Raw genomic sequence first — 26,921 nt, forward strand, 5'->3', positions numbered from 1 at the left:
AAAGAAAATATGAAGCAAAAATCAACCAACTGCGTGGACATGATGTTTAGAACTCAAAATGTAAGGATACCTATTTTTACTTTTGACTGCCAACAAGTACTGATTTAACTAACAAACCATCAGTTGCACAGAATCTTTCGAAATGTGAAAGTTTATCAAGATCCTTGAGTAGTTAGAGGGAATTTACTGGAAATATTTAATTTGTTTAGTAATTTCAAAGCAGTTTTCATCAGTTGTTATCCTATTAAGACCATTGTTTCTTTTAATTTATACATACAAAAGCGTTATCACCTTATACAGAAGTACATTCTTTATAATTCACCCTATGTTTTGTTTGATAATTCTGTTTTAAAGAGCATGATGGCCTAATGTATTGTTTACCACATATCAAAATTTGAATTTTATGCATCGCCCTTAATTTAATAAAGAAATATTAATAAGAGTATCAGATGAATAACTTGTTCACTATTCACTCAAATATTTTATTATTGCTAAGCTGGCTTAAAAAGTGAGGTATCAAAAAAGGTCATAAATTTCTAAGTGACCGGATGGTACAATAGTATGAATGTACTTATTTGTTAATCAAACCAAAGGGTGAAAGTCTAAAGTCCCAAGGAACAAAGTAATGCATATCAGATGCTGAAAATCCCATCTAGTATGGTTTTTGTAACTGAATAATGTGGTGCAACAGTACATATTTCGCTATTTTTCAGGTAATTACCTAACTGTTGCTGGTCGTTTTCCCCACGCCAAACTATTCTCTGAAGTTTATTCCAGAAACAAGTTTTTAAGTGTTATAATATTCTCAGCAAATTGCGTTAAATGCATTTTTTTAGGACTCTTGATTGTTTTGATAAGTTTTTCACGAAAGTTTTAAGTAACATGCTGCGGTGGTCAGTGTATTTTTCAAGTTGTGGAAGACATTGCTATTGATTATTGTTTTCAAGTTCTTTGAAGTATTATATTTTGTTAATCCCGAGATAACTATGGCATAACAGTAGTCAACAGTTTTGTTACTGAGTCCTTTGAACTCCAGCAAAATATTTGTCTGTCATATCTGTAACAGAAAATCTCATGTCGCATCCAGTCAGGTAAATACTCCTAAAAATGTCATTAGTCGGGTAAAGTCTGCCTAGCAAGTATTTTAGATTATATGGAAACAATTATGCAGTTCATGTCCTGGTCACACCATGTTGGTAATTGAGGTGTTCATAAGATATCTTCTTACGTTAGAACCTTATTATTGGAATTTTAAATACTGGGCTATCTAGCACGTTTTACTCAGTGCTCAAATAAAAGCTAATTTGGTGAAAAACTTTAAGTGTCATACTATTATCATTTCCATTTACTCATTATTGGGACACATAATCCTTAGATTATCCTGTGAATCTGGAATAAAGAATACATCCTAAGAGTGCTCTGAAGCATTCATAGTATATAAACACAAAAACACTGTTTACATGACAAGACGTTCTCATTGGTTTAAGTTATTTTCTTTCTACAATCATCTAGTTGAAACGTTTACATCTTATTCATAAACGCATAAATTTTTTTAATTGTTTTGTTATTTTTAAAGTTTTATCCATTTTAAATTCGCTTAGTATTGCTTGTTTGAATCTTCCTATTGATGTTTAGGACTGCAACTGGTCAGTCTCTTATTAGCATATGTGCACACTGTGCGCATTGCCTCGATATAGCCTTATTTCACAAGCATTATAAGCAAAGATGGATAGTGGCTAGCAGGACTCAGTAACCGAGGGGACAACGCGATGGCGTTTGAAGCGAAAGGTACTGGGTTCAAGTCCCAGAGTGAACATCAGCTCTGAGATGCAGGTACATCCAGCTGACGAGTCCCAAACAGAACGAAACGCGCGTCCTGGATTCCACTACTAACCACCATCCATCTTTTATTCATTCTGTCTGAAATAAATAGCTCTTTTTATTGTTTCATTTAAAACGTATTAGAAATGTTAGTTTCATACATTTTTTTAACAAAAACAAAATGAATTGAATGAGGAACATAGATGAATAAAATACTCAACATTATGAAACTCCTTTACATACTCCATTTTCTCGTTTCTATCTATGTTATCATCTATAAACATAAATTAAAAGAAAACATGACACGTGTTACTGACTTTTATCACTTTACTGATTAACTTCCGACACATTCTAATGAAGCTAATTAATTAATACATTAAGAATAATAATAGAAATAATAATAATAACCCTTATTTTGTTTTATAATGAGTAAGTAATGATAATGCAGACTAAATAACGGACATATTTCGAGATGAAACAATGAATAAGTTAGATTAACATTTCAACACATCCTCTCTCTGTGTGTACAATTATAAATGTTTACATAATTCACACTGACAAATGATGATTCAACAGTTGTGTAGTAGATTTGTTTATTCCGGTTAATAATTTGAATGTATCATTGAATGATATTACATTTATGAACTATTGAAGATAAGAAATGACTTATGTTAGTTCGTTTCTTTGAATTTATTTAGATTGTTTTGTTTGATTTTGGTTTATCTGCCACTCATCTTGATATTCTTTTATGGTTATTCAGCTAGCTTTTAACTGTAGATTGTTAGATTCATTTAGTATTGTTTGTTCGAATCTTCCCATCGATGTGTTAGGACTGCAACTGGTCAGTCTCTAATTGGTACATCCAACTGATGAGTCCCAAATAGAACGAAACGCGCGTTCTGGATTCCACTGCTAGCCACTATCCATCTCTGCTTACTATAGATTGTTAGGATTTGTTTATTCACATTAACATGTGACTTACTGTTAGCTTTACATGTTTAGAATTATATTTTAAACAATGTTATCATTTTGCTCTATTTCACTCTCTTCTTCTTCTGTTTTAGATGGTTATTTAACATTAGCCTATTTGTCTAATAGATATATCCCTAGGTTAGAATTAAAACAACTTAATCTAATATCAAATAGAATTGTTAATGTTAATGAAACTTTACAGGATGATACTTTACATCATTTAACGGATGATTCTAATATATATGATAATGATTATTGGTCTTTACATGGAAATTCTATACGTTGGAATAAATTACTTGAAACAAGCAAATTGAAAAATTCGCATTTTACCGAAGGTTATGAGTTTATGTTTTATAAAATTTTATCTTTACCTGGTAAAAGATATGTTGTATTTCAAGAACCAGCAATAGAAACTCAACTTAGGGAGAACCCATGGACATCTGAACGTAAGGTAAGTTATTATTTCAACAAGACTCTTAAATTTTCTTGATATCTATGTACCTGATATACTTTGAAAAATATGTGTTTTTGATATGTTTCGTCGATTGAACGCTATATCCGTTTCCTAAGCTATTCTGGTAACCCACAGGCTAGAACTGCTGAGCGACTTGAACACCAGAGAGAAGACGAATGTATGAGAGAAAACACTTTACTCCAGGGTTATTTCTTGTACAGAAAATCAGAGGTATTTATAGATGTTAGAGTCTGTTAAATCAACATCATATTTCAGCCAATCCGTTAACGACATATTATGCTACCGGCCAATAGTAGCACGCCACGTTGAAATTCTAGAATGTTCCATCATACTCTGATTGGCTAGGGCTCTTCGGCTCCTTTTGGGCCTCTGGAGGCTCCATTGAAGTTCTCCGGAAGCTGACTCAACAGTTTTACAGTGGATCCTGCAGTCTCGCGTTACTATTCTGCTTTAAAACGTAATGCTAATTTAACTGTAGAATTAGCTCTCATTTATACATTTCTTTGTTGTATTTCAGTAGAAATATACAACCAAATGTCTTAAGAATGACGAGAACAAATGAGATCTGAAGAAAACAGATAAACATACTGCTATATCTGAGTCACTTATTCCTTATAATTGAGGCAAGGGACCACTAAAGTTCTCACAACATGAAGTGATATCACAGAAGTCTGATAAAAGAATGGATTTATTAACTGCAAAACACCCCGGCGCCAGTCGAAAACACACTTAGTTTTATACATTGATTGATAATCCCGTTTGATTAATAATTTAATAAAGGTAGCATACATAAAAACATTATAACAAAATCGCATGTTTCACATCATGCTGAATATAGTTCACGTTGAATCAATGTAAAAAAATATCATATCTTGAATATTATTATTGTTATCAGAAGGTGATATATCAACTCACTGAAGACATTTGGTGAACGGTTGCTCAATTTCGTGGATCAGTTGAAGTTAGACATTAACACCGTTGGATGCCGACAAGCTCAGTGGCCTATAGGTTAAGTGCTCCGGCGCGAGACTGGTAGGTCCTGAGTTCGAATCTCGCTCGCAAGGCGGGATCGTGGATGCGCACCGCTGAGGAGTCCCATAATAGGACGAAACGGCCGTCCAGTACTTTCAGGTTTTCTATGGTGGTCTAGCTTCAAGTGACTCACGCTTTCAACTATGAAAATATCTTGAAAAGACCACTCTGAAATAAATTAATGCTATAGTGAATAAAACAGCACATTCAAAACTAGACATATGTTACACTGAGTAATCATTGTGTTGAATTAAAGATGGAAGTAATGTTGATCAAAAACCACAATGTACTTTTGCCCTTTTATCTCATCATTTCAAATACGGAACTGCGAAGCATGAGATTAGTAAAGACTTTTAATACCTTACTCCGTTTGTGATTCTACTTAAGGATCCTATTGTTATATAGAAATTTCAAGTTAGTGTAAATTTTTAAACATTTACATAAGCTGGCATCAGTTTTCACTCCAAAATAGTGTCAGTTGTTGAATCGTTCAAAACCAGAGATCTCTATCCAAAAGTATAGATTGGATACCTGAAGATTATATTTCAGAATTCTCGAGTCATGATGCTCAGAGCTAATGTGTACTTTATTGGTTTTAATATGATGTGAAACCGCCAATGTGCATTGTTAAAAGATTATGAACTGGGATGAAACTTCTGCCTAGAGCTCTATGATTTTGAGATAACATAGGTTTGTAATAAAAACTACATCTGAAATTTGTTGAGAAATCAACAATGAACTATTTAAATTAATAATTTGTTATCAGAAGGGGTTTATGTGGAGATATCAGTAATTTTATATAGTTGAAATCATGAGTCCATTGAAGCTAGACTACCATGGAAAACCTGGAAGCACTGGACGACTGTTTCGCTTTATTGTGGGACTCCTCAGTAATGCACATCCACGATCTGGCCTCGCGAGATTCGAACCCAGGACCTACCAGTTCTATCAGACCTTAGACATTAACACTGTTGGATGCCGGTTCAGTTAAGTGCTCTGGCTCGAATCTCGCGATGCGAGATCGTTGATGCGCACTGCTGAGGAGTCCCATAATAGGACGGAACGGCCATCTAGTGCTTCCAGGTTTTCCTTGGTGGTCTAGCATATATAATTAGCAACCTTTACTTTATTAATCAGTAGGCTGATGAAACGAATTTGTTTCATGTACAAAGTGATTAAGACAATAGTTAAAACTTAGACCTCATTAGTACAACAAATCATTGTCATGTGATTTCATAGAGTATTACATATAGAAGGCATTTTTTCCCCTTTACCGGTACTTTTATAGAACATGAGTGTATAAAAGAAATAATCCATAACATAAGTCCTGATGAAATCTAATAAAATAAACTCATAAAAGCAATCTGATATGGATTACGAGTTTTGGCTCGATTATAGATTTGCTTACCTAGTAGCTTAAATCCATTGGTTTGGATTTTCTACAGATTCACTTCAATCAAATAGGATCAAGTAGAGTTCAATATAACACTAAATCATCTTATATAATGATCATATAAAGAGTTTGGCCTATCTATGGTTAGATATAGATAGAGTGAACCTAGTTTACACTCGATTTCTAATTAATATTAAAGAAAATATTCATGTTTTTGTTTACTCTTTCATCAACATAGATTGTATACACACGTATAGCTCGTATTTGCACAGAGGATAAAGGATTTCTTATGCCAAATGATGGAAGTAAACTATTCACATCATTTTTTAAGACGAGGCTTGTATGTCAAGTTCGTACAAAAACAAAAAACTTAGATGAATCATCTAGGTAAGTCAATTATTGTTTCCAATAAACTGCTTTGTAAACTGTTCTTTCATTTTTTCTTTACTAATTTTAATTTGAATTAACGTAGCATTTCACTGAGTAATTTCATGTGGTTTAGAGGATAACTAGTTGTTTTTTTTTTACCTTAATACGGTTCCCTAAGTAAAGGGTATTCTACTAGTGAGTACTTTAGAACTGTTTCAGCAAGGAGTTTCTATGATGAGGTACAGGTAGACCATGTGTTGTTAGAAAATACATGCAATCTACCTTCATAAGTTAGCAGGTAATAAGTACTCTACAAATATTTGATCTCTCTTGTGGTTAGTGAGTTTTAAACGTATTACGAGCTATATTGATAAATTCATGCCTCCATCACTTTACTAACAGGAATTATTTACTAACGACTTAAGTTAAACAGAAATTCAAAAGTAGCATTCAAGTATATAATGGTATGCTGAGTCATTTAATTAGTTAATAACCAACAAACATTTAGTGTACAAATGAAGAGAAAAGAATACAGTGAGTATGATAGAACTGATAAGAGTTATCAGGATAATATCAGGGTCAACAATATGTAGAAAGTCGAACGAGATTCGTCATATCACATTTTTCCAAAGGTTTCAAAGTAAGTCAAATGCAGACTTAGGTAAGCTCTAATGAATAGCATGATTATCAAGCTAATCAAGCTAATCATTCATTTATTACTCTATCTATAGATTTATTTGAGCTATAAGCACGTATAATTTAATAATATACCTTTCTACTTAGTACTCATTTTCATCCTAAATGAGTTTAATGAGTTAAGTGTTAGAATTATGTATTTCCAGTTAAAGAATATGACAAGCCAGCATTTTTTTTCACTAGCGTTCAACAGCAAAGAATATCTGTAGAGTGGACTTCTAGTGAATAGACGTGACCAGTGAAGTTCAACCAGGTCCATCTTTAGACCATAAGAGACAGATAACTCTGAATAATGTCGATATCGGAACACCGATTGCGAGTCTTCTAGAAACTAGACGAAACCCTGTAGTTCCTCAAAGGTCTAGAGGTTAGGCGCTCTCGTGCGAGACTAATAGGTCTTGGGTTCGAATCCCGTGGACGGGATCATGGGCGCTCATTGATGAGAAGTCCTTTACCAGGACCAAACGACCGTCCAGTACTTCCAGGTTTTTCTCGGTGGTCTAGCTCCAACTGACTGATGATTTCAACTATAAAATTACTATGATATCCACAACACCCCTCTCTGATTACATAAATTTATATATAAATATATATAGATATATAGATATATATTATTATTATTCATATTGTTATTTACTAATTAACTCTAATCTACCTTAAGAGTATTGGTTGATAGCATGATAGTAAATCATAATTATAAGAACAAATGAATAAACTACTTGTAAGTAAATTTATATAATACAATTATTTAGATCTTGAATTGAAAATGATAGTTTTGTCGCATAAATTTCTTTTGGTTGATTATATTATTAGTATTAACTACCTATAAATTGTTTGATTTTCGTTAATATAAGAGATTTTTAAGATAATACTTACTTACTTACTTACGCCTGTTACTCCCTCTCGATGGAGCATAGGCCGCCGACGAGCATTCTCCAACCCACTCACTCTGTCATGGGCCTTTCTTTCTAGTTCTATCCAATTTTTGTTCATTCTTCTCATGTCTATCTCCATTATTCGGCGTAATATGTTCTTTGGTCTTCCTCTTTTCCTTTGGCCTTCAGGTTTCCATGTGAGAGTAAGCAACCTTACCTGACACTGGTCTTTACTTCGAACGAGTCAGTGAGCTGTTTTTCATACATGATTTCGCAGTTCAACTCATCGTAGGAATTCCGTATGATATTGACTATCTTCTCAGGCACGCCGTAGTGTAGAAGAAGCCTCCATAGTGTTGTCCTTTTAAGATAATAAGTACTACTAACTAGCTTTAGACAGATAAATAATCAAATTAGGGAACGTTATCAATTTAAATCGACTTGGTATGAAAATGCTTGATAGTGTACATAAAGACTATGTAACAGATTGAACATAAAGCCTATGGAACCCATGGAGAACGTATTACTTTGTATCTCTTTCATATCTTTAAAGAATCAGAACTTTTATAAAGTTTATCTTAACTATGAAGCAATTGAGAGAAAACTGATGCTTCAGGTAGAATAGATGGAGTGCTGCTAGCAGTGGTATACAGAAAGTTCAGTTCGTTCGATTCGGGACTCATCGGTTGTATGTACTGTGTTCGGGCACCGATGTTAGCATAAATAATGTAATGTAGGCTCACTCAGCCGAATCGTCCCTATTTAAGAAATAATCATCTTTCTTGATCTCATTATTAGCTGATTCTCAATTCCTGTACTGCTAACATCTAACTGGCGACCAATCAATATTTATCACAAAGGTCTATCAAGAAATAAGAGAAGGAAATTTGCTGAAGTACTTTGTGCTGAAAATTCTATATAGTAGCAAAAGTATAATATTCAATACAATCACCTATAATAATAATAATGCGTATAGCAGCTCATATAAAATTGAGTTTGTTCATATCTAATTTGGTTAAGCCTTTTGTTAAAAATAAAAATCTATTTATACTATTGTATTTTTATTATGTACGCTTGAGCATTGTTCACTGCGTACGCATATATTCATTTTGCTAGCCTTACTATTAATCGCTTAATTGATTCGATGATTCATGGATTTCCATTTGTATGTATATATATATGTACATCTTAATCCTGTTCACTGCATTGCACTGTACTGTATTCTCTCACTTGATCGATTGATCTCTCGCTCGTTTATTCGAATCTCGCTCTCACTCGCTTGCTTTACGGCACTACTCGTTCATGCTTGCTCAACATGCCTGTACTTTTGGATATCTGTATTTGGTCCAATAATAAACGCAATCAACACTTCATATTCGCCTTCTGATTTATACACCGTTGAGAGCGTTATCGAGTAACGGTTATCAGGACAAACAATATACGAAGTTTAAGGATAAAATCGAATATCGACCACAACATGTGTCTTGAGTTTTTTTTAAAAAAACAACTTAGCGTCTATTTGAATCCCTTTTAAATGAATTTATAATTATTAGTCTTAGCTTTTCTCTGGTTAGCGTTTTTTTAGCGAGTTGACGCAAATGTGAGGGCGAGGATCGGGAAAGCAAGAGCAGCATATTTACAACCGAAGAAGATCTGGAACTCAAAACAATTGCCGATCAACCAACACCAACATCAGAATTTTCAATACGAATGTCAAGGAAGTTCCACTGTATGGGGCGGAGACGTGGAGAACTACGAAAGCCATCATCCAGAAGATACAAGTGTTTATTAACAGTTTTCTACGCAATATACTTCGAATCCGTTGGCCAGACACTATCAGCAACAACCTACTGTGAGAGAGAACAAACCAGATTCCATCCAATGGAGGAAGAAATCAGGAAGAAGCGCTGGAAGTCGATAGGACACACATTGAGGAATGCATCCAACTGCGTCACAAGACAAGCACTCACATGGAATCCTGAAGGCCGACGGAGAAGAGGAAGACCAAAGAACACATTACACCGAGAAATGGAGGAAGACATGAGAAGAATGAACAACAATTGGATAGAACTAGAAAGGGAGGCCCATGACAGAGTGAGTGGGTTGTAGAATGCTGGTCAGCGGCTTATGCTCCATTGGGAGTAACAGGCGTAAGTAAGTAAGTAAGTCTTAGCTTTAATAATGTTTTAAAGTAACAATGAAAGTTCGCCAAACAACTAAAAAAAGGTTTATTTATTTTTTCCAACTTTTCTTTCATACATAATTAAACTACTTAAATTATGTTATTTTGTTTGTTTTAACTTACCTTTTTTTAAGTAGTATATCATCGACCAATCGTGATTTTAATTATCTTGTTGCCTTATCAACAAGTTATATACCACAAATTAAAAATGATTTACTTATCTATGGTTTATTCTCAGCTCGTGATCCTCAATTAAATAATGATATATCATTAAAATTAACCAATAATTTAGTTACATCTGGACCATTAGCATTATGTATATATAAACTATCTACAGTGGATAAAATAATTGAATCCAGTGATTTAATGTTACGGTTGCCGACATTCACTCCATTCTATTATAATGAACAAATGATGAATAGGATAAATGAGAATTATTCAAAATTCAATGATGAAAGTCATTTGTTTCTACATTGTAGACATAGATATACAAATGGATTCAAACGAATAAGTCGTAATAAATATCCATATTTAAAAAATCTTACAAAGGTAATTGAACATTTTTATGATAGTGAATGTATGATTTTTATTATCAGAAGGGGTTTTTGTGGAGATTTATTATTTTCGTAGTTGAAAGCGTGAGTCCATTGTAGCTAGACCACCAGGGAAAACCTGGAAGCACTTGACGGCCAATGCCCCCAAATGCCCTGGTACGGCTGAGAGTGGAGAGAGTTCACCCTCCCTCTCGAAATGCTCTCACATGGCCACGCGTATACAGCCTCTGCCAAGGAAGTCCTACTCACCGCCTTCTCGTGGCGGGGATGTTGTTTACAAAATTGAGAGGACGAAAAGCGAAATGTCCGGCGCATTAACCGGGTCGGTGGACACGGCGAGTCCACCTAGGGGAGTTGGGAAACCCTGATTCCAAATCAATGGTGCACATGGGCTCCAGCATCCTGATGGAACAAATGGTGTATGAACCAATCGTTGGTCACCAACTACCATGGGACTGCATCTCCACACGATGCTCTACTGCCTTGTGGATCAGATCTTTAGGTCAAAGGCTCCGGGTGTGGTCCCCTAAGAAAACCAGCTATTTCAGTTTGGGCACCTGAGCAGTATCACAGCTCTCACACAAATCAAATGAGATTTGTGCGGTACATATATATTAAGTGCTTCCTTGTACCAATATTTATATTTTTAAAATAAAAATAATAATAAATAAAACCCCTGGCTGTCTAGCTTCAATTGACTCACTCTTTCAACTATAAAAATGTATGATTTGAATTGAGGGATGTAATTCTTGTTAAACATTGATGTTTTAGCCTTCATAACCTTCTATAACATGAGAATATAAGTGTACATTCAGTGTATATTCAATTTAAAACAATAATACAAACTATAGAAACATCAAATACATAGCTGAAAACTTGTTATTTTCTGTTGTGGAAAGAAATTACCAAAGATTCAATTCAACACTAAAAAGCTATTATTTCTTACGCTTGTTAACCCCAATGGAGCGAACGCCACCGACAAGCATTCTCCAATCCTCTCTGTCCTAAGCCTTCCTTTCTAGTTCTATCCAATTTTTGTTCATTCTTCTCATGTCTATCTCCATTATGCGGCGTAATATGTTATTTGGTCTTCCTCTTTTCCTTTGACCTTCGGGATTCCACGTGAGTGCTTTCCTTGTGACACAGTGTGTCCTATCCACTTCCAGCATTTCTACCTGATTTCTTCCTTCACTGGATGGAATCTGGTTTGTTCTCTCTCACAGTGGGTTGTTGCTGATAGTGTCTGGTCAACGGATGTGAAGTATTTTGCGTAGACAACTGTTGATAAACACCTGTATCTTCTGGATGATGGCTTTCGTAGTTCTCGAGGTTTCCACCCCATACAGTAGAAGTGTCTCTGACATTCGTATTGAAAATTCTGATGTTGGTGTTGGTTGATCGGCAATTGTTTTGAGTTCCAGATTTTCTTTAGTTGTAAATATGCTGCTCAAAAAGCTATTATATAATTAAATAATTTATGTTTACACTATCCAAGATAATTAAAATTGGGGTCATCTTTGAACTGAAAATCAAGTTCTAACGCTGGTTAAGTATAATGATGAGAAATTTTCAAGTAAGCTGTGGTTCAGATGAATAGAACTTTTACACTGGGCACTATCCTCTCTAATCAGCACATCATCTCATATATAAGACGGTTCTTAGTCTCATAAATCATTTGTATTGTATTAATAATATCTAAGAAACTTTATGAATATGATTCATTTTTAATGCTTGATTAGATAAGTAGGGAATCGTATGGAGATATAAGTAAAGTATTGAACTAATGTGGTTGTATTGTTTAAGTTAAACAGTTTAATAGAGGTTTAAGTAGTGGACCAGTTGTTTATCTAGACTTGGGGAAATTTCAGTGACTAACAATACATTGACATAAATAATCATCAATAATTTAGGTATGATTGTCTGGGGCTTCGTATTGACTGTCTTTTCGATGTAATTCATGATCCTAATGTTGTAATTCATCCAATTTGTTTTGTTAAAACTAGTATGTATTTCAATATGTTTACTACTTATTAACTGATCTTAGTGCTGATCTTTAGGAAAATCTATCATTTTTATGGTGACTATGTTCAGTTCTCTAGAAAAATACCCTATCTTCAAGTGTCAACACACCTTGATATAAGTAATGATATATGATGTTTGTTAGATTAGTGATATTCAATAAATCAAGAGAAAATGTTTCACTATTGAATTATTCAACCAGGGGAACTCTACAACTTCAATATACTACTGAATTATTAATCAGCATCATCTTAATATAGCATCTTTGCCTATACATATTGAAGGTATCATTTTAATATAAATGAAAACTGTCAAAAAATGATAACATATTGAGCTAAACGTATGTCTGTTAATGTCCACGTTAATACATGAAATTTGTACTTTTCTGTACATAGAATTAGTTACTATTGAACTTTATTTAGTATTTACATAATAATTTATTAGATAGATTACTAAGTGAATTTAAATTTCACCCCATTATACAAGCAAGTAGCTATCAGGACTCGGTAGCTGAGTGGATAACGCGATCACGTTTGAAGCGAAAGATACTGGGTTCGAATCCCAGAGTGAACATCAACTCTGAGATGCAGGTCCATCCAACTGACGAGTCCGAAATAGGACGAAACGCGCGTCTTGGATTCTATTGCTAGCCACTGTCCATCTTTGCTTATGATGCTTGTGAATTAAGGCTATATCGAGGCAATACGCACAGTATGCACATATAGCCAATAAGAGACTGACCAGTTGCAGTTTTAAACATCAATGGGAAGATACAAACAAACAATACTAAGTGAATTTAAACTTTAAGTAGAGTTTAGATTTCGAACTATTGAGAATGAGAATATAATTGTTTGAATATGGAAGGTGTTTTCATTGGTAATCCACATTGAGAATTTAATGACAAGATACTATTAGCTACCTTATGGTATCTAAGACATTAATTATGATTGTAATCATCAAAATATAATGACAGTTTTGAAAATTGTCGGTCATAATGTAAGCAGGTTACTTTTAGTTCATCTGATCAAAATTAATTTTGATTTTCATCAGAAGGGGGTTTTATGGAGTTTTTAGTAACTTTTTACAGTTGAATTGATGAGTCAATTAAAGCTAGAACACCATGCAAAACCTGAAAGTACTGGACGGTCGTTTCGTCCTAGTCTCAGACTCCTCAGCAATGAGCATCCACGATCCCACTCCACGAGATTCGAATCCAGAGCCTATCAGTCTCACGCGCAAGCGCTTAACCATTAGACCACTGAGCCGGCATCTAACGGTGTGTTAATGTCTAACTTCAACTAATACACAAAATTGACCAACCGTCCACCATTTTGATTTGTTTTATAAGGAAGAGAAGAGATATATATAAGATCTTTTTAATTATATTACAGAATCATAATTGTTTTTAATCCTTATATAATTGACTTTTTCTTTTATATACTTAATTTTAGTGTCCAGGTTTAACTGCTACAAATAAACGTTTATCATTAGAAGCATCTTTATTAATTGATTCAGTTTATCCAGAAAGATTTAATATTTTTGGTATGATTGAAACACGTTCACAAATTACTGGATTTATTATTGATCCACGTCATGTTGCCAAAATTTATCAAGATAAAACACAACCTGGACAAATAAAACATATTCGTTATACAATTTTTTATATTGGAACAAGTAAGTCATGTTGTAGATAGTAAATTCTATTAACAAATAGAATTAATCAGAAGGGGGTTTTTGTGGAAATTTCAGTATTTTCATAGTGATCTATCGGTTAAATGCTCCGGCGCGAGACTGATAGGTCCTGGGTTCGAATCTCGCGAGTGCGGGATCGTGGATGCTCATTGCTGAGGAGTCACATAGTAGGAAGAAATGGCCGTCCAGTGCTTCTAGGTTTTTCATGGTGGTCTAGCTTCGATTGACTAATGATTTCAACTATGAAAATAGCATTAATTTAAATGTTATATGACATGTATCTTTTTTAATTGAATGAGCTATCGGTTTGTTTGAGTAATGTTATGAAGTAGGGGTTAGAACATGTTACTTACTTACTTACGCCTGTTATCCCTCGTGAAGGAGAATAGGCCGCACACCAGCATTCTCCACTCAACCCTGTCCTGGGCAATTCTTTCCAATTCTCTCCAGTTACCATTCATCCTTTTCATTTCTGCTTCTATTTCTCAGCGTAATGTGTTCTTTGACCTTCCTCTCTTCCACTTCCCTTAAGGATTCCAAGTTAGGGATTGTCTCGTGATGCAGTTTGATGATTTCCTCAATTTATGTCCTGTCCATTTTTAACATCTTTTCCTAATCTCCTCTTCAGATGGAAGCTGGTTTTTTTTCTCTCCTACAGCAAGTTGATGCTGATGGTGTCCAGCCTGTGAATGTTGAGTATTTTGCGTAAAAAACTGTTTATAAATACTTTTACCTTCTTGACAATGGATATAATAGTTCTCCACGTTTCAGCTCCGTACAGTAGGACTGACTGTCTTGACTTTCGTATTGAAGATTCTTGCTTTTAAGTTAGTTGACAGTTGTTTTGAGTTTCACATGTTCTTCGATTGTAGAAATGCTGCCCTTGCTTTGCCATATGTGCCTTATCAGAACATATAACTCATAAACTCTGTTGTTGAAACCATGCACAAGAAGATTGTCATTTGATTAATACAATAATTAACTTTGCTTAAATGATAAGCATTTGCAAGTTCCAATTATTGATATAATCATTGGAAGGAACTAATATTCAAGGCAACACAAGAGACCATGAAACATTTCACTATCATAAGAGACTTATTTAAAGCCTAATATCGAAAAAAATTTCCATGGATTGTAATACGAAATATGAACGAATATAGCCTAATAGATTTCGTTAGTTAATCATTCGCCTATAGAATCATCATCTGAGTGTAAGGTTTATTTGTTGACCAACATACTTCTCTTCAACTGATTTTGATTTCAAACAACTTGTATCTTACTTTTAAATGGTAAAAAACAAAATTGGTTCAAATAAAATGAAGTTATATTTTGGTCTACAACATGATAACAGTCTACCATAATCAAATGGTGAAGTGTATCAAATTCAGTTTGACAGACTGACAAATAGTTAATAAAAGAGGGTTTTCTGTAGAGATTTTAAGTAATTTTTATATATACATGAAATCATGAATCAGTTGAAGCTGGACCACCGTAGAAAACCTGGAAGCACTGAACGTGGACGCACACTGCTGAGGAGTCCCACAATAGGACGAAACGGCCGTCCAGTGCTTCCAGATTTTCTACGGTGGTCTAGCTTTAATTGACTCATGATTTCAAGTATATATAAAAAGTTAATAAAAGAATTTAGTCAATTTCATTATATATACCCTATATTAGAGTATACTGTTTCAATAGAGACTTAATAAATAATCATAATAGAATATCAAAGCTTATAAGAAAAAAGATTTTTTCTATTGAATCTGAGGTTATTATGCTTTAATTTGTTTTTTAAAATTTACGTTTATTATTCTAAATAATCCACACCATTGTAGTTAGTTACATCAAGGTAGTGACTAGATATGTGTGTAGTAGAATATCTGAACAGTATGCTTCGTGGTCAGATGAATGTTAATCTAAGACATAAGACGGATGTTTGTGTACTCAAAGGACATAAATCTGACTGCATGCTGTCAAGGCAGTGGTCATCCATATTACCAAAAAGAACTTTTGTGTATAGATAGTGTAATTCATTTATTTTTATAGTTGAAATCATGAGTCAATTGAAGCCAGACCACCATGGAAAACCTGGAAGCACTGGACGGCCGTTTCGTCCTATTATGGGACTCCTTAGCAGTGCGCATCCACGATCCCGCCATACGAGCGAGATTCGAACACAGGACCTACCAGTCTCGCGCCGGAGCACTTAAACACTAGACCACTTAGCTGGCCGGCATTCAACGGTGTTAATGTCTAACTTCAACTGATCCACGAAGTTGAGCAACAGTTCACCAATTGTCTTCAGTGAGTTGATATCTCTACAACAAACTTGGTTGAACTCCACTGGTCACTACTTCCCACTAGAACCTAGAAAAACATTCCTTACAGTCAGTCACTAGTGAGCATAGGATTATAGATCAGAAATATATTGAAATATCCATAAAACCCCTTCTGATCTATAATTCATTTATTCTCAATAATTTGGAAATCGATTCAATATGTACATTTCCTTAATATTTACTAAAAATATCAAAGTATTTGCAAACGACCAGCAATCTCTTGCCCGTCTCTTTACTGTTATTAACCTTCTTATTTTTATTCTCAAGTAATCGTTGAAGTTATACCGTTTTATATAAACACCTATCATTATTGATTATGTAGCTTTACACATACATATATACACACACAATTCATCTAGTCTTCTTTTATTTCACATCGTGAACTTCTCACTTGATTCTCATTTAACTGACTCATATGATCCTGTTTACAAAAATTCAACATCCAAATATGGTTGGTTTAGTGTAGTATAGATTTGGATATGATTGTTAAAAAAGATATATTTTTTTGCTGATTTTGGTTATTATCCTGAAGAAGTTCAGACAAGTTACATGGACGAAACGTTGGGATTATTTAAATTTCGCTCTCTGAGATTATTTCAAATATAAGTTTTCACATATAATGACTTATCTATGCTCGGCGCCTAATTTTTGTCAAACTATTCGTTCTAATCTTGACGAATATTCGTATAAATTGATGTAGGTTTGTTCTCTGAGCTGAATGGTTTGGTCGTGGAGCTTTCATCGTCCTTCTGAACGGGTAGACTTCTACCCGAAGTTTGTGCTGATGATATCGTTCAGAAGGACGATGAAAGCTCCACGATCAAACCATTCAGCTCAGAGAACAAACCTACATCAAAATCATCCACCTGAGCTACAAATCTTCTCCACCATCTCATAATCAATGATATCTTTGATCTTTAACATTGCCTGATTTGTCTTTATTGTTAAATTAATCACTTGAAGATTTATTGTTGGTTTCATAGATAATTATAAATTTTCAACATCTTTACTTAACTCAATATCATTTTATGATGTATAAGTTTTGTTGGCGAGACTATAATTTATGGACGGCCTTTGAGCGAATCTTAAGTGACCTTGAGAAATGGTAGCTAATCAGTAAACAATCAGCATAGAGTAAAAACATATTATACAAAACCAAAGAACTTAAGTGGATACACTTCTTTTATATGGTCCAAAAACTTGTCAAGGTTAGAAAAAGGTTCAAAGGTTCCAAAATCGTAATGCATAAGGTAGAGGAACTCATCCATATGGCTCCATAAAAGTTGATCTCTGGAGTTATGATAAGGTCACAAAAACTCTCTTAGCCTCGAATACATAGCTTCAATATTGTTTGTGTGTACTCCGGTTGTGTAAGTTTGTCCTTTCTATCATGGATATGTCCCCACAACACTCATACCACTGAACAGCCGAAGCTTCAGTAACATCTGCGATCATTGCAGCCAATTTTACTGATGCTTTTATTATACAGTTCGCGAAAATTGTTATAATATGCCTTAATCTCAATCTAGATCGAGCGATAAAGGTTGGTATCCTAGCAAACGTCTTCCTTCAACATATATTACATCGAAGGACAACATCACGGTAGTCTGAACAACGTTTACAAGTCATTTAATTACCACAATTACAAATAAAGGAACTTCTTAGTAATCTCATTCATTGTAGCCGCTTAATTGTCAAGTTTTCTCTAAACTTCTCTGTGATCCGATCGTACATGAGCATCAGGTACTGAAATTGGCGCCGTGACCTTGAAATCTCTCAAACGCATCTGATTGGCTCGTCCATAAATTATAGTCTCACTGTTTTGTTCTCAATTGTAAAACACAATTAATAAATTAGTTCTAATAAACTTATTCTTAAATTTTCCCCTCCCCTTTCCCCCCCCCGAAATTCATGTAGATAATGGTGACGTTTTCAAAATGTTATTATTCAATGAAATTGAAGATAATTCCCCTGAATACTTTCAATTTACATCAAATTCTTATGGAAACCATTCAACTTCAACTAGACGATTATTATCTCATTTCAATATACATCAATCAATCTTATCCATTAGTACTTCTGGTAATATACATATTATAAGCCAATTATTAATATCAAAAAACCATAATAATAATAAAATTACAAATCTATTATTATTACATAAATCCTATTTAAATAGAACTATACAAATTCGATCAAGTAATGAAGAATTTAATTATTCTACAATGGATATATTTTCATTATTAATATTTACTGATGATACAATGATACAAATTCAATTAAGTCAATGTGATAAAGTAAAAACATGTAGGTAAGTTTTGATTGATGAAATTGTTTATTACTTACTTACATACTTACGCCTGTTACTCCCAAAGGAGGATAGGCCGCCAACCAGCATTCTACAACCCATTCACTCTGTCATGGGCCTCCCTTTCTAGTTCTATCCAATTGTTGTTCATTCTTCTCATGTCTGTCTCCATTTCTCGGTGTAATGTGTTTTTTGGTCTACCTCTTTTCCTTTGGCCTTCAGGACTCCATATGAGGGCTTGCCTTGTGATGCAGTTGGGTGATTCCCTCAATGTGTGTCCTATTCACTTACAGCACTTCTTCCTCATTTCTTCCTCCACTGAAATCTCGTTTGTTTTCTCCCACAGTATAATGTTGTTGATATTGTCATGCCAACAGATCTGAAGTATGTTGAATGGACAACTGTTAATAAACACCCGTAACTTCTGAATGATGGCTTTCGCAGTTCTCCAGGTTTCCGCCCTATACAGTAGAACTTCCTTGACATTTGTATTGAAAATTCTGATGTTGGTGTTGTTTGACAATTGTTTTGGGTTGCAGATGTTCTTCAGTTGTAAATATGCTGCTCTTGGAAATTGTGTATTAATTCATATATAATGAATTTAACTGTTGAAAGCATCATGTAGATGATACTTGGTGACAGAAATTTCATTTTTATATTGATGATATGATTGACTTTTACCGAGAATTTAGGTGATATGAGTCTTATTCAAGAATTTCAAATAGTGTCATTACTAACTTTTCATAGATCGGTGCCAGTTATTCCTTTTGTATGATAGATTTTCGTTATAGTTGATAGTATATACCTTTATTTGTCTGATATATCGTCGATTTCATCTGTCTCTGTCTAGGGTGTTGAAACTTGAATAGATAGAAATCCATTCCATGATCTAAGCTTATTAAAATTGAATGCTCAAAATACAGATGATGAAAAACAATCGTCACTGTATCAAGACTGGTTTTTGTAAAACAAAAGAGTGAAAACGTATACATAGACTTGGTGGAATCAGGTAATAATTACTCTGTAGATCTTCAATCTCTTAAGTAGTAAGACATGCAAAATTCAACTTTTTTTTTCTATACCCCTATTAGACAATAACCATGTAAGTTAATGGATGGGTGAAATAAAGCTCATGTGTTAAACAGTAATATTTCAAAAGATTTCCTTTTGTCACGATTTCATATATCGACGTAATTGTATAAAAATACTAGAATATTAAGTTAAATAGTTGAGATCAAGAGTCAATTGAAGCTAGACCACCATGGAAGACCTGGAAGTACTGGATGGTCGTTTCGTCCTGTCGTAGGACTCCTCAGCAATACGCATCCACGATCCAGCCTCGCGAGATTTGAACACAGGACATATCGGTCTCACGTCAGAGCACTTAACCGATAGACCACTGAGCCGGCATCCGATGGTGTGTGTGTCTAACTACAACCAATCCACGAAATTGAGCGACCGTTCACCAATTGTCTCCAGTGAGTTACTATCTCACAACAGACGTGGTTTGAACTCCACTGGTCACTGCTTCTCAATAGAACTAAAACATTGATTATTCACTGCTTCGATACCGTTTTCACGTACGCAGGCTATTCTAAAAGTGAAAGTGACCCGAGATTTCAGGATTTTACAGTAGAAATGAAATCAATTCACTGAGTATATGATTGTAATATGATTTGCAAATAAGGTGAATTGTCAATTCTTGATAAATACAACAAAATTAATAAGTAACAAAGATGGATAGTGGGTAGCAGTGGAATCCAGTTTGACGCACGTTTCGTCCTATTTGGGACTCGTCAGCTGGATGTACCTGCATCTCAGAGTTGATGTTCACTCTGTGACTCAAACCCGGTACCTTTCGCATCAAATGCCATCGCGTTGTCCACTCAGCTACTGAGACTGATCAATTGCAGTTTTAAACATGAATAGGGAGGTTCAAACAAGCAATACCAAGTGAATTTAATAAGTCACGGTTGGAATCTTAGGGTTAGTTTATTTTTCAGTTTACTTAAGAAAAGCAAATTCACAGCCATATACGACTGATTCATTGTGAACTTATCACGATGTTCTTATAAACTATTATATTCGTCTGTGATGTACGCGATTCATCGATTTCATTATCAATCTATCTGAGTGTCTTTGTTCAAATATTTAGGTAAACCTTGTAAACAATAAGTAAAAGTGTATTCAAATTTCAATAACCATTTACTATTAATACATTACAGTTTGAAAAATACTCAAATCATGTTCAATTAAATTACTTTTATCTTAAAGAGAAACTAAGTTGCAAAATTAAAGTTATCCTGTTATCCATGTTTTACTCTTCTGTATGTTGGATTATATATCACTGAATAAACTTGATGTATCCAAAACTCTTCAAACACTCAGTTTAACTGAGTATCTGAGTCGTGAATAGCCTCATTTGATTATCTATTTAGGCAAATGTAACCATAAAATAATAAAGTATTTTCTAAATTTTAAACTTTGAATTGACTTTAGGGAAACCGTGATAATTAGCGATATTATAGTGAACAAGAAGACGAGAGGGGACAATCAAATGGTATTTCAGCACAAAATTACAGAATATCTCAGTAGCATATGATAGCCATATTACTTACTTACGCCTGTTACTCTCAATGGAACATGGGCCGCCGAACAGAATTCTCCAACCCACTCACTCTGTTATGGGCCTTCCTTCCTAGTTCTATCCAATTTTTGTTCATTCTTCTCATGTCTGTCTCCATTTCTCAGTGTGTTGTGTTCTTTGGTCTTCCTCTTCTCCTTCGGCCTTCAGGATTCCATGTGACTCCATGTGTACTATCCGACTCCAGCACTTCTTCCTGATTTCTTCCTCCTTTTGGATGGAATCTGGTTTTTTCTCTCCCAAATTAAGTTGTTGCTGATAGTATCTGACCAACGGATCGGAAGTATTTTGTGTAGACAACTGTTAATAAACACTTGTATCTTCTGGATGATGGCTTTCGTGGTTCTCTGCCTGTAGCTCCTCCAGGGGCTACTGCCGGCCCAAAGCCCGGATAAAGGAGGAAAGTTGGGCATGGGGTTAGCGACCCAATTCCGTAGAAAACCAACTCGCTAAACAAACGCTTACCATGAGAACCATATAGTGAATAGTTAATTTACAAACTATCAAACGATTGCCGAAATCTTGACTGTTCCCTCTGTAAATATCAGTTCATATTCTCCAAATATCATTATTGATGCATTTTCATACCAATTGCGATTCATTCCCATTCTTTCATTGTTGATCTTCCACTGAAATACATTCAATGCCTGACCATCATCATATACTACTTATGTGGATATAAGTAACACACACCACAATATTTCATTGTTTAATTTGGGAACAATTTCTTGAGTAATAAAAGGAACCATCTGTTTTTTTTTGTTTGTTTTTTATATTTCCAATTGAATAATACAAAAATATTTTCTATATTATAATGTTATCAGAGCACGTATTCGTATCTAATCACTATTTTTAAATGTACAACAGCAGGAACACATTTCACAATTTGAATTCCTCCAAAAAACATTTTGTTGTTGCCATGTGTTTATACGAAATTAAATAGCCTTTTATCCATAATATAATTTTGTTTAACTCCATACCCTTACACAAGGTCATTTAAGAAAAAAACATTTGTTTCTAAGTATTATCATTACGAATTAACTTGATATTTTCATTATTATCATCAAAAAAGAGAGTATGAGAAAGTTTTCTCAATTGTTGAATACCTTCTCATTCATATTAAAGCTACTTTCTCAAATAGAAGTGAATATAATTGATAAACTTCATTTTGATCAAATAGATGGTAGTTAAGTGAAAGTATTAATTTAACTATATAGAATAATTTTAATAGTTGAGAGATCATAAGTCAATTGAAGGTAAACCACAATGAAAAAAAAACTTCAACTAATCCATGAAAGGAAGCGGCACATTCACCATTGTCTTCAATGAGTTAATGTCTTATAACAGAGCCGGTTGAAATCCATTGGTCACTGCTTCTCTTGTACATTTAAAAATAGTAACCGAATAAGAATACGTGCTTTGATAACATTATAATATGGAAAATATTTTTGTATTATTCAATTGGAAATATAAAAAACAAACAAAAAAAAACAGATGGTTCCTTTTATTACTCAAGAAATTGTTCCCAAATTAAACAATGAAATATTGTGATATGTGTTACTTATATCCATATAAGTAGTATATTACGATGGTCGGGCATAAAATGTATTTCAGTAGAACATCGTTAATGAAAGAATGGGAACGAAACGCAATTGGTACGAAAATGCATGAACAATAAAAATTGAAGAAGATGGACTGATATTTGCTGAAGGGAAAGTCAAGATTTAGGCAATATCGAGGCAATACGCACAATATGCACATATGCCAATTAGAGACTGACCAGTTGCAGTCCTAATACATCGATGGGAAGATTCAAACAAACAATACTAAATGAATTTAAACTTCACTCCATCGCATAAGCATGTGGCTATCAGGACTCAGTGGCCGAGTGGATAACGCGATGGCGTTTGAAGCGAAAGCTACTGGGTTCGAGTCTCAGAGTGAACATCAACTCTGAGATGCAGGTACATCCAGCTGACGAGTCCCAAATAGGACGAAACGTGCGTCAAACTGGATTCCACTGCTACTCACTATCCATCTTTGCTTACAATCGGTTGATAGTTTGCAAATTAACTATTCACTATATGGTTCTCATATTTTAATAAGATGTTCTGTAATTTTGTGCTTAAATACCATTTGTTTGTCCCCACTCGTCTTCTTGTTCACTATAATATCGCTAATTATCACTGTTTCTCAAGTTTAAAATTTAGAAAATATTTAATTATTTTATGGTTACATTTATCTAAATAGACAATAAAATTAGGCTATTCACCACTCAAATACTTAGTTAAACTGAGTGTTCGAAGAGTTCTGGATGCATCAGAATCACACTTCATTCTATTGCATACAATTGTATTATCGTTATTCTGTCTCTGTGTAGTACCATACTAAAGGGTGAATGTGTTCGAGTATTTATAAGATGTATTATTTGACCAATATTCACTTCAAACATACTTGACTAGTTACAGTTAACATAATGTTCTGATTGTTATATTCACATAGATTTGTTGTGATCTACTTCGATTGATAACCTGTTTGGATTGTGGTTCTGTTTCAACATTATCAAAATAGAAACAGAATTGTGAAGATGACCATTTGAATCCTTGGTATTTAGTTAGTTTCGGATTTATCAACTGATACTGTAATGCGGTCTACTTATATTCATATAAGTAGTATATGGCGATGGTCAGACATAGAATGTGTTTTGGAAGAAGACCGATAAGGAAAGGACTGAAATGAAGCGCAATTGTTAGGAAAATGCATGAACAATAGAATTAGAGAAGATGGACTGATATTTACAGAAGGAACAGTTAAGAGTGAGACAATTGAATGTTATTTTGCAAATTAACTGTTTGTTGTATGGTTATCAGAATTTTGTGAGATAGTCTGTAATTTGTGCTTAATTACATTCCATTGTCCCAACTAGTGTTCTGTTTACTACAATACCATTTAAATGTGTGACAGCACCTTTCGACTAATAAGAGCTGAAACAATCTATTACAAACTTCGCTATAATATAACAGTTTGTACTACCGATAATCTCATAAGTATAGCTAACAAGAACCCAATTGTTTTATAATATCAGTTCCATTCGTATTGTAAAGTAATAGAAACTAATCCTTACAATACCTTTGCACATTTTAGTTGGTAAGTTAATGAGTATGTGCCACAGAATCGATAAAAATTAAGTCGTGTTGCAAAAAGATGGAATAATTTCAATGATCCTATTCATTAATGAATTCGAAGGGATACCATTGCGAAAGTTTAAATCCATTTGAAGCCATTCACCAGTGAGCATATGTTGATTGTTATCAGAAGGGGTTTTCTGTGGATATTATAGTAATTTTGATAGTTGAAATCATGAGTCGTAGATGCATACAGATGAGGAGTCTCACGATAGGACGAAACGGCCGTCCAGTATTTCCAGGTTTTTCATGGTGTTCTAGCTTCAATTGACTAATGATTTCAACTATTAAGATTACTATAATAACTACAAAAACCCCCTTTTGATATTTACAATAAGCCGAAATATGTAAATCGGTACATTTTTATCAAATTGATACAATGTTAAATTATCTCATGCTAGAAATTTATTGAGAAGGGCAATCAAAATTGTTACAACCGAAAAATGTAAGTGAAAACCAAAAAAAGAAAGAAACTAAGGAAAGATAAATATCTTGAAAGTTAATATTTTTCTATGTTTATTTTATATAGTTAAGATCATGAGACAGTTGAAGCTAGACCACCCTGCAAAAACCTGGAAGCACTGGACGGCCGTATCATCCTATTGTAGGACTCAGCAGTGCGCATCCACGATCCCGCCTCGTGGGATTCGAACCCAGGAATATTATCATTATTGAAAAGATTTTGAGAAGTAAAGATTTAGTTATCAATGAAAAATCAAGAAGAATATTTACAGACTAGTTTATTTAGTTTATTTGAACACATAAATATTGATGCAAGGAAGTACCAAATAGATATGCATCACATAAATCATTCGGTTTGTGTGAGGGCTGGGATACTTTACGGGTGTCCAAAGTGAAGCAGGTGGTTTTCTTAGGAAGCCACACCCGGAGCCATCGACCTAAAGGTCTAATCCACAAGGTAGTAGAGCAATGTAGGGAAATGCAATCCCATAGTAGCCGGTGACCAACGACTGATTCATACGTCATTTGTTCTCTTAGGATACTGGAGCCCATATGCGCCATTGGTTTGGAATCACAGTTTTCCAACTCCTATATTAATACTATAGTTTTAACATAACACTGAGATAAAGTAAAAGGACTAGTACGAATTCTTAAATGTTGCTAAGTTCAAGCTTTCTACAAAATGACCTGAACACTTCTAAATGTGTTCATTAGACAGTAAACGTTTTACAACTTATTGTCTCAATGGTATAATGCCTTCTGTTTATTTAAGTCAAGGGATATCTAACTACAAAAACGGACGTCCTAATAATTCTGTTCACTTTTAAAATCTATAAATCAAAGTACCAATAGAAGTATGTAGAATATTTGAGAACTGTTAAGTAGACATAAAAATATCAGAATAACGCATTTCCAACAATAAAGAATGGTATGTAGGTGAAGCTTATCAAATTTTGTTACTGTCCAAAATACAAAGGAAGACTTAATTCTTCGTTATAAGTACACTATCTTTCCTAACTATTGTAACTACCTTGCTGAAGATCATGTTATAAAGATGTACATTAAATTACCTGACCATACTAAAAATGTAGGGTTTATTTACACTTACCAATTGATATATAGAAACACAAATATATTTCATATAGAATAACTTCCATTATTAGTAGAATAAGACGTGTTTTCAAATACCAGATATTAAATTTGGTTTGTTCGTAGTTCTAGTTAAGTGAGTACTTACCTGGTGAAAACTATTTATTTATCAAAGATGGAATATTCAATTTTCTACTAAGTTGAAAGTAACTTACTTTCTTACTTACGCCTGTTACTCCCAATGAAACATAGGCCGCCGACTAGCATTCCCCAACCCACTCACTCTGTTATGGGCCTTCCTTTCTAGTTTTATTCCATTTTTGTTCATTTTTCTCATGTCTGTCTCCATTTCTCGGTGTAATGTACTCTTTGGTCGTCCTCTTTTCCTTCGGACTTTAGGATTCCATGTGAGGGCTTGCGTTGTGACACAGTTGGGTGATTTTCTCAATGTGTGACCTATCGAATTCCAGAGCTTCTTCCTGATTTCTTTTTCCGCTTGAATCTGGTTTTTTCTCTCCCACAGTAGGTTGTTGCAGATAATGTCTGACCAACGGATGCGAAGTATGTTGCGTAGACAACTGTTAATAAACACTTGTATCTTCTGGATGATGGCTTTCGTAGTTTTCCACATCTCCGACCCATACAGTAGGACTGTTTTGACATTTGTATTGAAAATTCTAATCTTGGTGTTGGTTGACAATTGTTTTGAGTTCTAGATATTCTTCAGTTGTACATATGCTGCTCTTGGTTTGCTGATCCGCATCTTCACATCTGCATCAGATCCACCGTGTTCATCAATGATGCTGCACAGATATGT

At 34.2% G+C, this 26,921-nt stretch overlaps 1 protein-coding gene and 1 non-coding gene across 2 annotated transcripts in view; both read left to right on the top strand.

Moving 5' to 3' along the window:
* Smp_132520 (hypothetical protein) overlaps positions 1 to 26,921 on the top strand; it is a gene marked incomplete at both ends in the record, with an annotated part of 34,661 nt that overhangs the window by 956 nt on the left and 6,784 nt on the right. Inside the window, 4 exons of the mRNA XM_018799722.1 lie at positions 2,886 to 3,244; positions 5,932 to 6,080; positions 9,950 to 10,364; positions 13,840 to 14,062. Coding sequence (XP_018651482.1) covers positions 2,886 to 3,244; positions 5,932 to 6,080; positions 9,950 to 10,364; positions 13,840 to 14,062 — 1,146 coding nt within the window. The remainder of the gene's footprint in view (positions 1 to 2,885; positions 3,245 to 5,931; positions 6,081 to 9,949; positions 10,365 to 13,839; positions 14,063 to 26,921) is intronic.
* On the top strand, positions 12,893 to 12,959 carry Smp_tRNA_00940_Gln_TTG.1.1. The gene has a single exon. It is a non-coding gene (tRNA).

This window comes from Schistosoma mansoni, chromosome 3, assembly GCF_000237925.1.
Source record: "Schistosoma mansoni strain Puerto Rico chromosome 3, complete genome".
In the NCBI taxonomy this organism is placed as follows: Eukaryota; Metazoa; Platyhelminthes; class Trematoda; order Strigeidida; family Schistosomatidae; genus Schistosoma; species Schistosoma mansoni.